The following is a 14,570-nucleotide window of genomic DNA, read 5'->3' on the forward strand; positions in this document are numbered from 1 at the left end:
ATATGTCTCTGATGCAGGTTCTCAGTCCTTACTGTTAAGAGCAAGGCTAGGAGAGCTTTTTTTGCATGGAGCAGGCCCACCTGTGTAGACATCACAAGTGATCACAATGGCTTAACCATGGAACCTGTTCTTGCCACCGTGATGCATCAGTCCAGAGTTATGTATTGGGCGTGTGGCATCTCTGCCTTCCCACATTGCATGTGTAGATGTGTTACTTGTGTGTAATGTTGTCTCTTGCTTTCTCTTCCCATCCGTCTTGTCTATGCCGGGACTGGCCCTCCACAGCTGTGCACACCTGCCTTCTATTACGAAGGGCTTCTCCAATGGGTATCTTCTTGTTTTGGTCACCCACTCCTTCCCTCTCTGCTTGGCAACCACCCAGGGACTGAGAAAATGTGCCAAAGAGTTTCAGAGCATGAGTGCTGGAGGATTAGGGCATATTGATCACTCTTAGCTGTGCTGAGATGGACATCTTGGTGTCCAAAGACACTAGGTACTGGAAACAAATGACAGGGAAGATTGCTCCTTCTTTGTGTCTGCTGAGCATCTGGAGGTATCTGGTACAGATCTCTTTTGGGAACTGAATGCTGTGCTAGAGACCTCATTCAGTGGGGTGGAAGTCCTGATGGATCGATCTGTCTCCATGAAGTTCTAATGAACTCTTGAAATGTCAATGTATTTTCATCCTCAGCTGTGACAGTCTCTCTCCAAATGACTAGAGACACTTTTTGGCAGTTGCTCATGCCCTAACAGTGGTTCTCTCCTGCTTTCACTTAATCTTCAAACACCTGGCCCTCCTAATTCCCTTCCCAGCCTTACCAATATCATGCCCATTGGCCAATCACTGGCTTGTGGGATAATAGTCCGAAATCCTGCATTGGGTTTATGCAGCGTAAGTCTTTGCATGTTGTGGAGTTGCAAACTGATTGTGCAACACAGCCCTTGTGTTGAATCCCAGTGTTGCACAAAGGAATGCAGACATCAGTGTGCAACTGAATGCATAGCATAGCCCATATGCATCACATATGCACCTGCATTCACAATGCCACGGCAGGTACAAGGCCACTTTCCCAACCCTAAATGTTCTGCATCCAATAAAAATGCCTGGTTACTTTCATATGGGAATTTATGCATGTGTAAGATGCTAACAGGATTTTGGCCATAGAATAGCTGGAAGGGATCTTGGGGGCAAACTAGTCCAACTCTCACCACTGCTAGTACCTTGGAGAGATGTGAACCTCTCCGTAGACTTCAGCTTTGGACCAGCCTTGCAAATGGATCATCATGCCTCTGTTCTTGGACCCACATCATTTGGAGGAGAGAGTTGGGAGGGGAGCAGTGGGGCAGAACTGGGGATGTAGCTGTTGGGAGCTGGTCTGTTGCCACCAACCCAGTTGCTGGATGGAAAGCTTTGCTTGCACTCCCTCCCTCCCTCTCCCCTGTTTACTCCATCAAATAGCAATAGAAGTCTTTGTTCACATGATGCCTAAAACAGGGGTGGCCAAAGGGTGGCCCATGGACCACATGATTTTGACACTGCTGCCATGATCCATAACTCCTGACCTCCAACCAACTTTATCAGACATCAGCAGCATGGGGAAAAGGAGGCCCATTTTGCTGGTGGTTGGCACACAAGTGAATGATGATTCTATCAGATTTGGAGATGTTAGGCCAGGGGAGCTCACAGTTGACCCTTGATATCTGATGGGGCTTGATTCCAGAGCCCCCTATGGATACCAACATTTGTGGATGCTCAAGTTCCGTTAAATACAGTGGCAGAGTAAAATGGTGTCTCTTATATAAATTGGCAAAATCAAGGTTTGCTTTATAGAAAATATATACAGGGAGCCCTCTGTATATCTGTGTGTGTGTGTGTGTGTGTGTGTGTATGGGAAAATCTTCCTATGCTCAAGCCCCATAGGAAATAATGGGGTGTATGTATGTGGCGGCGCGGCGCACATGTGCCATGGGCATGCACACCATTGTTTTTCTCCCCACATGGCTTCCATGTAAGCTGGAAGCTGTGTAAAATGTATCTGCACATGGCGCAGGCGCACTATACACACACACACACAACACACAGATACATACAGTGAGACCTTGGTGTCCACGACATTTCCATCTGTGGATTTAAGCTCCGCTCTCGGCCCACAACAAACTCCAACTCCCAGAATTTGCCCTGGTCTAGCCTTGAGCCAGACAAGAGTTAAAACAGTGCTAAACCGGGTTATTTCTCCAGTGTGAATGCAGCCGGTGTCACCCTTTGGCCTGTTCCCCAACCTGCCTGCAAATCCCCTCTGCCTTGATGCTGGTGGCTGGCGGTTCCTCTCTCGGATCAATCTGTGGTTCTAATTACCCGGAGTGGAGTTGGCAACGCTGCCGTTCGCAACAAGCCGTTTTGATTTGGCAGCTCCTGGCAACCGCCGAGGAAAATTGCAACTTGGCTTTGAAGGCCTCGGGCAACCCTCTCCGTAGTCTTATTAAATATACATATATGGGGATCTATAAATAAATACGACCCGATCTGACGTTTGAAATATATAGGCCTCCTTAATTTAAATGCAATAATGCTTTCGCTTGGAAGGAGTGACTGCCTCCTAAATTACTTCCAACTGCCCTCGGTTAAGGGTTTCCTTATTTCTTTTTTCCCTCTTCCCTCTCTTCCCCGAAGGCTTTCTTCTCCTTTGGAGGCTCTCAACTCCAAAGCTGAAGGCTGGGATGAACCTGGGCCCCATTCCCACTTACAGATAAATCAGTGTGCCATCCGAATTGATGGATCGATTCGACAGCGGAGCATGGTTCCCGCTACATTTGCCCTGGTCGCATTTCTTCCCACTACATTTGCCCCGATCACATTTTTCCCCCTCCAAAATAATCCACTTGTGGTTCACATTCAGGCATGAATCGATTCAAAATGGACCTGCTCCAGCCAGATGAAGGGCAAATTTAAATCGATTCTGATCTGCATGTGGTTCACACTTGTGTAGATTCAATTTATCAAAAAAGAAGCTGGAAAAAAAACAACACATCAAAAAGACATGGATTAAATAGGTCTGGCGCATGCCCCCCCCTCAGAATCGCTTCTAGATGGTGAAGGGTCAGGAAACCATAAAGCCCTATGAGGAGAGACTTAGGGAGCTGGGTGTGTTTAGGCTGGATTAAGAGATGGTTGAGGGGTGATAGGATAGCCCTGTTTAAATATTTGTAGGGAGGTCATACTGAGGATGGAACAAGCTTGTTTTCTGCTGCTTCAGAGAACCAGATTGCGGGGAGTAATAGTGCCACTCTATTCTGCTTTGGTCAGGCCTCAAATGGAATATTGTGTCCACTACAATTCAAGAAAGACCTTGATTTCGCCATTTTATATAAGGGATGCCATTTTACTACCCCTTTGTATTTAAGGGGACTTGAAAATCTACAGATTTTGGTATAGCAGCAAATAGCATGGGCCCACAGTAGTAATAGTAATAGTGATAATAGTAATAGTAATCATAGAATGATAGAATTCTAGAATTGGAAGAGACCACAAGGACCATCCAGTCCAACCATATTCTGCCATGCAGGAACTCTCCATCAAAGCAATCTCGACAGATGGCCATCCAGCCTCTAAAGAAAGGAGAAATAGTAGTAGTAACAGCAGTAATAATAATAATAATAATAATAATAATAATAATAATAATATCTGCTTCTTCCCATGCATTGTGGCAACAACAAATCTGCAGGATTAATACAGCCTGACACTGCTTTAACTCCGATGATCCTATGGAATCCTGGGATTGGTAGTAGAGAGCTCTCTGACAGAGAAGGCTAAGTATTTAACAAAACTACAAATCCCAGGATTCCATAGCATTAAGCCATAGCAGTTAAAGTGGTGTCAAACTGCGTTAATTTTGCAGTGTAGACGCAGCCTAATATTCAGTAGCAGACGCGCTATAACTCTGAATCCCATTTCCAGCATAGGAAGATGATATGGCACTCATGCCCTGCCTTTGAGCTTCCCAGGGCAAGTGGCTGGGAACAGGCTGCTGGTTTAGAAAAGCCTTTGCTCCAGTCTGTTCCAGACTGCAGTGACTCTTTGCTCTTCATGACGCCTGTTTTCTCTCCTGTTCCAGTCTGCGGATTCGGACCTGCCTTACCCTCCGCCGCAGCGAGAGCCCAACATCTACATGGTCCCTCAAGGAATCAAGCCTGTTCTCCAACGGACCGCCATCGAGGTGGGTGCAGAGGGCCTGGTTGAGGGTTTCCAAACTTTTGCGGAAACTCTTAAGGCAGTGAAACCCAAACGTTGGCCCTCCAGAGGTTTTGGACTTCACCTCCCAGCATTCTTGACAGTTGGCCAAGCTGGCTGGGGCATCTGGGAACTGAAGTCCAAAGCAGCAGCTGGAGGACCAAGCTTTGGGTAACCGCTGCTCTTACGGTATTGCTGCAGATTTGTGAAGACACAGTTGCTTGGTCCTAACAACAAGGTTTAGACTTTTGAGGTCTAAATGATGAAAGGCTGCATGTCCATCATGCCCCAAGTGCAAAAATGCATGGCCTAACTTTGTATTCTGGCTGGTAGGCCATGCATTTTTGCACTTAGGGCATGATGGAGATGCAGCCTTTCATCATCTAGACCTCGAAAGTCTAAACCTTATTTAGGGAGGGAAACCTATACTACTACTTTTCATCATCCAGACTCTCCCAAACACCCACATGTCACAGAAAGACCAGAAGGACCTGACCTGACCACATCAGAACCTCAATATCTTTCCTTTTGCTCAGTGGTTGCACCGATTCCTTACTCCCCGGCACTTTTGGCGTCTTGTCTCTTCTCTCAACTGCAGATCTTGGCCTGGGGACTCCGCAGCATGAAGAGCTACCAGTTGGCCAGCGTGACTTCGCCCAGTCTCCAGGTGGAGTGTGGCGGCCAGATGGTTCAGTCGTGTGTTATCAAGAACCTCAAGAAGAACCCCAACTTTGACATGTCCGTTCTCTTCATGGAAGTGGTAAGGGATTACCTCCTTGTTTAAGTTTGGGGGAAAAATATTTTTTTGGAATATAGCTTTCAGAACCTCCCAGCTACCGCAGACCCTGCCTGGGAGTTTCTTGGAACAGAGTTGGAAGGGATTGCAATGGCCCTTTTGTTCAAACTCCCTGCTACATCGGAACATGGAACTAAAGCACTGCTGAATGATGGCCATGCAACCTCAGTTTAAAAACTTCCAAAGAAGAAGGTTGCCATCCCTTGGAACTCTTTGTACAGTCTCCCAGCTTTCCTCAAGAACCACAGAATAATAGAATACACTAGAGTTGGAATATATCCCAAGGGTCATCCAGTCCAACTCCATTCTGCCATGCAAGAAGACACCATCCAAGCCCTCCTTGGGACAGATGGCTATCCAGCCTCTGTTTGAAAATAGCCTCCAAAGAAGGAGATTCCACTACTTTCCAAAGGAATACCTTCCACTGTTGAACAGCTCCTCCTAATGTTGAGCTGGAACCTCTTTTCCTGTAGTTGAAATCCATTGCTCCATGTCCTAGTCTCTAGAGCAGCAGAAAACAAGCTTGCTCCTTCTTCCATATGGCATCCTTTCAAATATTTAAACAGGGCTCGTAAACATACCCAGCTCCCTAAACTGTTCCTCGTAGAGCTTGGTGGTTTCCATCCAGTCCTAGCACCATTTTGGTTGCCCTCTACGGTTCAGTTGTTGACTTTGGGCATTGTCCTTAGGAGGGGTTCCTGGAGAGCAGTGGCAAATGTTAACAGAAACCTGGGGCCCCTTTCTCTTACTCAAGGATAGGAGACAGGGAAGAAACTCATATAACATGTGCTTCCCCATTTATTCATAAGCAAAGGAATCTACTCTTCCCCTTTTACTTCCCTGCTGGGCTAACTGTGGCTGCCCTTGTTCCAGCGCCTGCCAAGAGAAGACCTCTACAGTCCTCCCATCATTCTCAAAGTCATTGACAACCGGCCCTTTGGCCGGAAGCCGGTGGTGGGGCAGTGCACCATCCGGTCGCTGGAGGGGTTCTTCTGCGATCCTTACAAAGAGGAGGCTGACTTTCCCGAAACACATGCAGGTAAGGAAGCCAATGGTGGAAGAGACTGTCAAAGGAGGCACCAATGGCAGCTACATGCCATTGGTGGGAAATGGACCCTCTTCAGCACTGTCCAAGGTGCTGGACCTGTTTAAGGGGCAGGATTCATTGGAAAGCTCCTTTAATACCTGAAGTAGCTCTGGGGAAAAGGCAGGATATAAATGAGTGGCTCTCAAACTTTGGGCTTCTAGGAGTTTTAGACTTCCAACTCCCAGCCAGGAATTCTGGGAGCCAAAGTCCGAAATGTGTCAAGAAGTGCCTTTTCTCCCCAGAGTTCAGTAAACAAGTCTTCTGTATCGCAAATTATTATATAATCTTGTGGCCATCACATTGGAACTGCATTTTGCTACTTAGTTTTCTGATTTAGTCCAATATTGGTGCAGTCCTATACATTCATGCAAACAAACAAGCAAGCAAGCAAAAACTGGTTTAAACCCAAAAATCCTGGATTAAACAAAAAAAAAAGTCCCATTCCCTGACCCCAATTTTTTCTTCCTCTAAAGAAGACCTTTTGAGGATAGATTGAATAGCAGATGAACGGAGGGACATTGTCATGATGAACATTAAAAAAAAGAAAAAGTTCAGGAAAGGTGAATCAAGATCAAGACAGGATTTGATAGTTTTTGTGGGTTTTTTGTGCTATGAATCAAGATCAAGACAGGATTTGATGGGGTTCCCATATAGGTCAAGTCCCTTTCCCTCCCCAAACTTGCCACTCCCCCCCCTTTTTATAAATTATTTATTGATTTTGCAGATGATGTGAGCCTGACCCCTAAAGATGACATCCTTATTGATATCGATGACAAGGAGCCTCTCCTTCCGGTCCAGGTAAAGTCATGGTGGGACGCAGGGAAAGGACTGTTAATCCTTCTGCTTTCTTAATAACAACAGAGCTGAGATTGCCAATGACTACTGCTAGTATTTCTTCTACTTCTTTAAGATTTTCAAGCAAGGCAAAACAATAATTTTAAGGAAAAATGACTATCAATACATGCCGATCTGGAGTGCCTAAACTAGGTTTTTAATGGGAAAACCAGAAAGAACCGTCAGAGTTTATGGCGATGGTCAATTTGCTGTGGGTCCCATTCTCAGTACTCTTCCCCCTCTTCTTCTTCCTCCGTTTCCTTCTCTAAGGGGGCTAAATATCATATTCTGGATCTAAGCATGGTTGTGGGTCCTGAAAAGGGGTTGGCGATTCTATGGGTTTTGGAGTGGTTTTGGCGGATGCTGAAGTCATTGAGGAAGGTAGGCAGGTTATTCAGTGCTCCGTCACACAACATAGTTTGTCAGAAAATACAGAACTCTGGAAAACTATTCTCTTGTGTTTTCTGAGGTATGAGATTGTGTTCTAGAAGAGTGTTTTCCTGACATTTCACCAACAGCTCTGGCTGACATCTTCAGAGAATGCTGGCATGGAAGAGAGTGGGGTATACAATGCACCCGCGTCATACACTCAAACTTGCAGGGAGCCAAGCGGGAGCACGCGGAGCACAAGGGGTGGCGCATCCCATTCAAATGAATGGGGTGTATGCCTGTTGTGCGCATGCATGCGCCACTGCACCACCACCGCCTTGTGTGTGAGCCCCATTCAAGTGTTTAGCCTGGAGAAGAGAAGGTTAAGAGGGAACATGCTAGCCCTGTTTAAGTGTTTGAAAAGATGTCATACTGAGGATGGAGCATCTTGTTTCCTGCAGCTTCAGAGACTAGGGCATGGAGCAATGGATGCAAGCTAAAGGAAAAGAGATTCCACCGAAACATTTGGAAGAACTTGCTAATCATAACCGCTGTTTGACAGCGGAAGACTTTGCTGCTTCAGAGTGCAGTTGAATCTCCTTCTTTGGAGGTTTTTAAACAGAGGCTGGATGGCTGTCTATTGGGAGGCTTGGACTGCATTTTCCTACTTGGTAGAATGGGTGGCCCTTGGGGTCTCTTGGTTCTATGGTTCTCTGAAGAAAGTTGGAAAACATTTCAAAACTATTCCTCCTTCCTCTCATTCACTCACTTTGGATCTGAGCCTCCGAACGCTGGTGGATTCCCATCAGGGTTCCTTTGCTCTCTCATAGACTGAGATTTGAACTGGTTCATGGAAGCATGCTCCAGGGTTCGCTGAGGATTACACCATGCTCTGTGTGGTTTCTTTCTAATTGCCTTCGGCTCCAGGTCCCTGTCAACTAAACCCTTTCCATGAGGGTTTCCTTTGCTTGCTAGACACAAGAATCATAGACTGTTTCTCCCCGTTCCAGTGGCGGCTTTGGGTGATTCTTCCCCTTCCCTGTCCCCATTCTGAGAGCATTAGAGATGTGCATCTAAGATCTGGCATGATGGTTGAGTCTTGACCCATGACTCTGGGAGACCAGGGTTCAAATCTCTGCTCTGCCGCTCTGCCATAGAAACCTACTCCATGGCTTTGGGCAGGTCCTGGCACAAGAGGGTTCTCCTCAGCTTCAAAGGAAGAAATCGTTGACCCTTCTCTGAAGAAATCCTGCCAGGAAAACTGAGCTTAAAGTGCTGTATTAATTCTAGTGTTTGACAAGGACTCTGGGTTCGAATCCCTGCTCAGCCACTGGATGACTTTGGGCAAGCCAGACTCTCTCAGCCTTCGAGGAAGGCAGTGGCAGGCCTCCTCTGAATCAATCTCTATGAGGCTGTCACCAAAACCAAACTGAAAGTCCATAACCATAACAACAAATTCAAGACCTAAAGATCCTGACGTATTTTTTCTCTTTCAAATGGAGATTTTTTTTGTTTCCTCAGTAGTCCAGAGTCAGGATTATTTCTTGTCCACACACCGCAGGCATTGGCAAAGTGCCCAACTTTTGTTGGACAGCAACTCTTTGCAGCCTCTTGGTCTTCATAGCCAAAGGGGCAGGATACTGGGAGCTGTAGTGCAACAAGTTCTGGAGGGCTGTGTGTCCCCCCTTCCCTGGCATATAGCAATCTGCCCAAACCATTGCTTTTACCCGAAGGTTTTGTTTTTTGTGTACCAACAGCCATGACTTTTCAGGATGCATTTGAGGACAGGTTTTCCCCCCCTTCCAATCTCTGCCAAGATCTTGGGCACCTTAGTCACTCTGGACCCATTTGTGTCTTTGGAGGGGGACACTGTTTTTCTTTATCTAGATGACACCTTAGCAAGCCGACCTTTGCTCACCTGAACCCTCTCAGATCTCTAAACCACTCCAAAATCTCTCACTCCAGAGAGATCCAGGAGGAGGAGGAGGAGAAGATGCCACAACACACTCAGACACTGGATCATTTAGAAGTGACTCTGGACAAGGCCCAGGACAAGATGTTCCTTTCTGAGGACAGACGGGAAGAGGTCAGGGATCGGGGCTCTCCGAGTGCTGCTTTCAGAGTGCTTGAACCTCATGATGTTCTCATGCTCCCTGGGAATGTCTCCCTTTCACTGGGAAATGATAGGAGGGCTCTCATGTTCATGCCAGGTCCTCCTCAGAACGTCTTTCCTCCCTTTCATCTGGACGTCACCAACAGGAGGTACCGTTCCCTTCTCATCTCCTCGCCGTAGTTGGGGATTCCTAACCAGTGACTAGTAGGTGATCTGAGAAGGTGATTCTTGAAGGACTCTCTCTTGGCTTCTGATCATGGCTAAGGCCAGTCAGCCTGGCTTGAAGGCGCATGCAGTGAAGACCTTGGTGGCATTGGGCTCTTGGTCAGCCAGCGAGGGTGAAGAGCAGTTGTCTGTTGGAGCTGAAGCTTCTCAAGCCATCCTTGTTTCCACTCCAAACTAAGTTCTTCCATGTCTTCATACACATGGGAATTATTTCATCCAAGGTTAATTAATCCATCTTGACTGAGGGATCAGAGCCAGGAGCCTACCTGGAACCATGGTTTTAATCTAGATCTATAAAGTCCAGGACAGAGAGCTCAACAACAGTAGAAAAAGCATTTTCATTGGTTACAGAAAGAGTTAGGATTTCTGGATTCTCAACATCTCTGCAAACCAGTTTCAATTTAACTCTTTAAATATTTGAAGGGAAGCCATATTGAGGAGGTCCATGGCATGCAAATGGATCTTGTAGCATCTTTAAGACTAACTGTGAAAGAAGTTGTAGCATACACCTTCCATAGACCTAGGTCTACCTCCTCAGATGCATCATCATGGCGGTCCATGGTGGCCCTGGAGGGACATTTGGCACAGCTCTCTACCCATCACCAATCTGGACACCTCAACTCCCTTGCAGTCTTGTGGGAGTTATGCTGCTGTAGTATGGATCTTGGCCTAAGACTAAACTCTTTTGCAAGCAGGTCTCCAAGGGGGTCTTGGAAAAGAGAGGAAGAAGATGCCCAGAGCATAGGCCTTTTAGGACTTTAAATCTGAGAGATATGGGGAAACAAGGTGGTTTGATTCAGCAGTAGATTTTGCCTTGTTTATATCCTGCCTCTACTCCCTCAGAACTGGCAAAGTCTGTTTAAAGAAAGTGAGAAGTAACTTTCTAGTAGGAACTTTCCATTAGGAACTGCCACCTGCTGTAGTCCCACTTTCAAAGGGCAAATATTGTTTGGCTCCATGTCCACTCAAAGGTTTCCAAATCTCTAAGTCTGGGCTGTCTTCTCCAGTCATCAAAGCATGGAGAGAAATCTCAGGGTGAGAGTGCTGTCTTGAAAAACATGTGTGTATATATATTTTCCGTCTTTGTTAGACTAGGGCTCAGATCCTTCATCCATGACCGTAAAGCTATGTTCTGGTGGAATCTCTTTTCCTATAGCTTGCATCCACTGTTCCGTGTTCTAGTCTCTGGGGCAGCAGAAAACAAGCTTGCTCCATTTTCCATATGACATCCCTTCAGATATTTAAACATGGCTATCGTGCCGCTCCTTAACCTTCTCCAGGCTAAACATATCTAGGCCCCTAAGTGAATTGCTATGAGTGAATTGCAAGACGCTGCACAACTGAATGTGCCAAGAAAGGTGAAAGGCGCTACTCAGGTGAGAGCAAGACCTAAACGTCCTGGCCTCTCATTGGAGAGCGATTCAATGGTTGTGTGAACCAGGGTTTGTGTTGGCTGCCATTGCTTCAGCATGGCTTGTCCCTTTCCAAATGCAGGTCGAAGGGACAGCTGTCTTTAATACCAGCCGGTCCCCGCAGAGACCGCCAATGACGGGGCCCTCCAGACAGCCCCTGCCCGCCTTCCTGCCCAGAATGGCACCTTTCCCCCCAATTAGGCCGAGTGCGGAAATTCCTGAGCAAGCTTATTATTCCAACCGTTCCCTTTGTGTTTGCTGAGAGTGGAAGAGAAATTTCCCCTTGTAAACTCGCTTTATGGGAGCTGCGTGCGGAGAGCCTTGTGGGCACAGAGCTGGGAGGGCACAGCTCCTGCAAAGGAAGGACCCAGCTCAGCAGACGCGCCGCTCTCTGTGGTCTTGGCATCACAGGGTGGCAGAGTTGGGGAAGGAGTGCTCCGCTTCTGGATGCCAACTTCCTTCCCACTTGAAGGGCCAGGGCAGGAGTGTGTAGGGCCCAACTCTATTGGGTCATGGCCAGCCTCTTCCCATAAAACCCCAATAGTCAATGCTCTTCCCCAGTGAGGCCAAAGAGCTCCATTTTCCTCTACAGTTAGTCTCAGAATGGCAACAGGATGCGACATTCGTTGCCATTTTGAGAGGGATTGCAGAGGAATATGGGGGCAGTAAAGGGTTCTGAAGAGAGCCAGCGCAGTGTAGTGCTATGAGCATTGGACTAGGACTTGGGCTCAGACATGGAAACCCACTGGGTGACCTTGGGCAAGTTTCAGAGGAAGGAATGGTGGCAAACCTCCTCTGGGCAAATCTTGCCAATAAAGCTCCATGAAGGGTTCACTTTAGGGTTCCCATAAGTCAGAAATGACTTGAAGGCACACATCTACAACAAAGAGGTTCTGAAGTGTGGGGTGCATTTTTGTGTGTTCTCACGTGTTTAGGAAAGTTTCGTCTGGTTTGGGGGCACTTCGGCCAGACAGGAAGACAAAATCTCAGCCGTCCCTGGGGCAAATGGCCATCCAGCCTCTGTTTAAAGACCTCCCAAACAGGAGACTCCACCAAAATATTGGAGGGAGTGTGTTCCACTGTCAAACAACTCTTGCCTTCAGGAAGTTCTTCCTGATGTCAAGGTGAAATCTCTTTTCCTGGAGCTTTCATCCATTGTTCCAGGTCCTATTCTCTGGAGCAGCAGAAAACAAGCTTGCCTCATCCTCAGTATAACATCCCTTCAGATATTTAAACATGGCTATCATGCCACTCCTAAACCTTCTCTCCTCCAGCATAAATATAACCAGCCTCCTAAGCTGGGAGGGATTTGATGGTGCCATTTTGATGGCAGAATGGGCTTGGACTGGATGGCTTTGGGGGTCTCTTCCAACTCTAAGATTCTGTGATTCTGTAAAGACACCACATTATAACACACAGAGGCACACAGACACCCCTCCAGACTCCCAAACTGACAAAATCTCAACCTGGAGAACCTGGAAGTATAATTGCCCCTCCTAACTCATGAATCTGGGATCTGCGCCTTCAAGGGCTTGGATCCCAGATGCGTGAGTTGAATATACGCAAGCCTCTGTTTTTGTGGGAGGGGGGAGGGTCCAGAACGGATCCCTGCAAAAATAGAGGGCCAATTGTATATAGATTTCTGATTAATAATGGGAACATTTTGGAGGGAAACAACCCGATTGTGTTCGACAACCACCCCAGACCTCTCTACCCCCAAACACCACCACTTCTCCCTGCAAAACCCTCTCAAAATGGCACTGGGGAGTGACATGACACCACTTTCTGTGGCCATTTTGAGAGGAAGACTGCAGAGGGGAACAGAGGGGTATGTGGATACACTGTGTTTCTGTGTGAATAGACACCCAAAGGCCTTGCCATTCAACAACAGAACAATACATAGAGATGCCAGCATTACCTGAAGATGCCAGTCACTGCTGCTGGCGAAACGTCATAAACAAACACTTTTAGAACATGGAGTCACAGCCCGAAAAACCCACAAAAAGCTATGGATGCCAGCCATGAAGGCCTTTGACTTCACATTGGACATGGCTATACCTTTTCAGCACCTGCCCTCGAATCCCTTGCCCTGCTTGCTTGCTTGCTTGATATCACCAAGTTGAAGCCCATCTACTTATCTGTAAACCTGCTCCTAATTTACGCCTATTTTGAAGCCAAGTGGAGCAGCCCTGTCTGCGCATTACAGAAGGCCCTGGCGCTTGGGCTGCCGCTTCAATTGCAAAAGATTAAGCCCCCTTAGATGTGGTGCAGCGTTGGGGGCACAGAGGGGCTTGGGTTTGCCGCACCATCTCCCCACTGGCGCCACAAGATCCGAGGGCATCCCTCCTTTTCTTGGTGGCTGCCAAGAGAAGATGAGAACTCAGAGCTGAGGATGGAGAGCTATGGGGTGGGATGGGGGGCAAAATCAGGGCATCGCCTCCCTAAATATCGCTTCTGCCTCCCTCCCATGAAATCTTCCTTCAGTCCCCCAATTTCTGGCATCGCCCCAACATTAAACAGCTTTTCAGTGGGGCATGCTTTGCATTTGCCTTTCATCTAATTATGTTTTAAATGTGCAAAATGCATAAACAACGATGTGCTTTTCTTAACAGAAGTTTTCCATTTTTTAAAATAAAAAGTGGTTTGATTGCTTTTTGAAACTCTTTAGTCAAGTTAAGAGTTTAGGTGGATTTTGTTTTAAATTGTTTCAAGCTGCTCTTCCTTCTCAAACGTCCCCAAACCTCTAGCCTTGCCGCAGCTTCAAATGCTTTTCGGAGTGCCCTGCTTTGCTCTTGCCTTGCGTCGAATTGTGCTTTTAATGTGCAAAGTGTTTAAATAACTGTGTGCTTTTTTTTTTAAAATAGAATTTTCCCATTAAAATAAAATAGTTCAATTGCTTTTTAAGAAAGTCTGTAGTAAAGTAAGAGTTTAGTCTGCTTTAAACTGTGTCAGGCTGGTTTGGGTCCTGTGTTGACAGAAAGGTGGGATACAAATGAAATGAAATGAAACACTATATAAATACTTGATCTGAGCTTTGGGAAATAGAGATTAGGCATCCAAAGCAAAGGGACAGGAGAGCGACTTGGGAAAAGAGGAGACAGTGAACAGAAGAGGAATTTTAAGGGTCAACAGTTTTCAGCATCTTAACTCCACAAGGCCAGAAATTTGGGGACTGAAGGAAAATACCATGGTAGGGCATAATGCTCATTATAATGCTTATAATGCTTATTTGGAGGGGCAAGGTCCTCATTCTGTCCCCCTCCTCCTTGTTGCTGCATCCCTGGAGTAGCTTCAGTATACATGCATATATATGTGTATATGTATGTGTGTGTGTATCTCACACATACACACCAGAGAAACTCATGTACAGTTAGCCCTCCTTATCTATGGATTTTGTATTCACAGATTCAAGCATCCATGGCTTGAAAATATTCGTGTGTGTGTGTGTGTATGTGTATATATATATATATATATATATATATATATATATATATATATATATATAT

At 46.4% G+C, this 14,570-nt stretch overlaps 1 protein-coding gene across 8 annotated transcripts in view; it reads left to right on the forward strand.

The window, feature by feature from the left end:
* The window catches only part of DYSF (dysferlin), a 161,675-nt gene that overhangs the window by 96,349 nt on the left and 50,756 nt on the right, over nt 1–14,570 (forward strand). For 7 of the 8 annotated variants that reach the window (XM_042470112.1, XM_042470116.1, XM_042470119.1 and 4 more), the window contains 5 exons: nt 286–327; nt 4,113–4,214; nt 4,827–4,988; nt 5,898–6,063; nt 6,836–6,909. In XM_042470112.1, coding sequence (XP_042326046.1) covers nt 286–327; nt 4,113–4,214; nt 4,827–4,988; nt 5,898–6,063; nt 6,836–6,909 — 546 coding nt within the window. The remainder of the gene's footprint in view (nt 1–285; nt 328–4,112; nt 4,215–4,826; nt 4,989–5,897; nt 6,064–6,835; nt 6,910–14,570) is intronic. The other variant, XM_042470114.1, reaches the window with a different exon arrangement.

Source organism: Sceloporus undulatus, chromosome 5 (assembly GCF_019175285.1).
Source record: "Sceloporus undulatus isolate JIND9_A2432 ecotype Alabama chromosome 5, SceUnd_v1.1, whole genome shotgun sequence".
Classification (NCBI taxonomy): Eukaryota; Metazoa; Chordata; class Lepidosauria; order Squamata; family Phrynosomatidae; genus Sceloporus; species Sceloporus undulatus.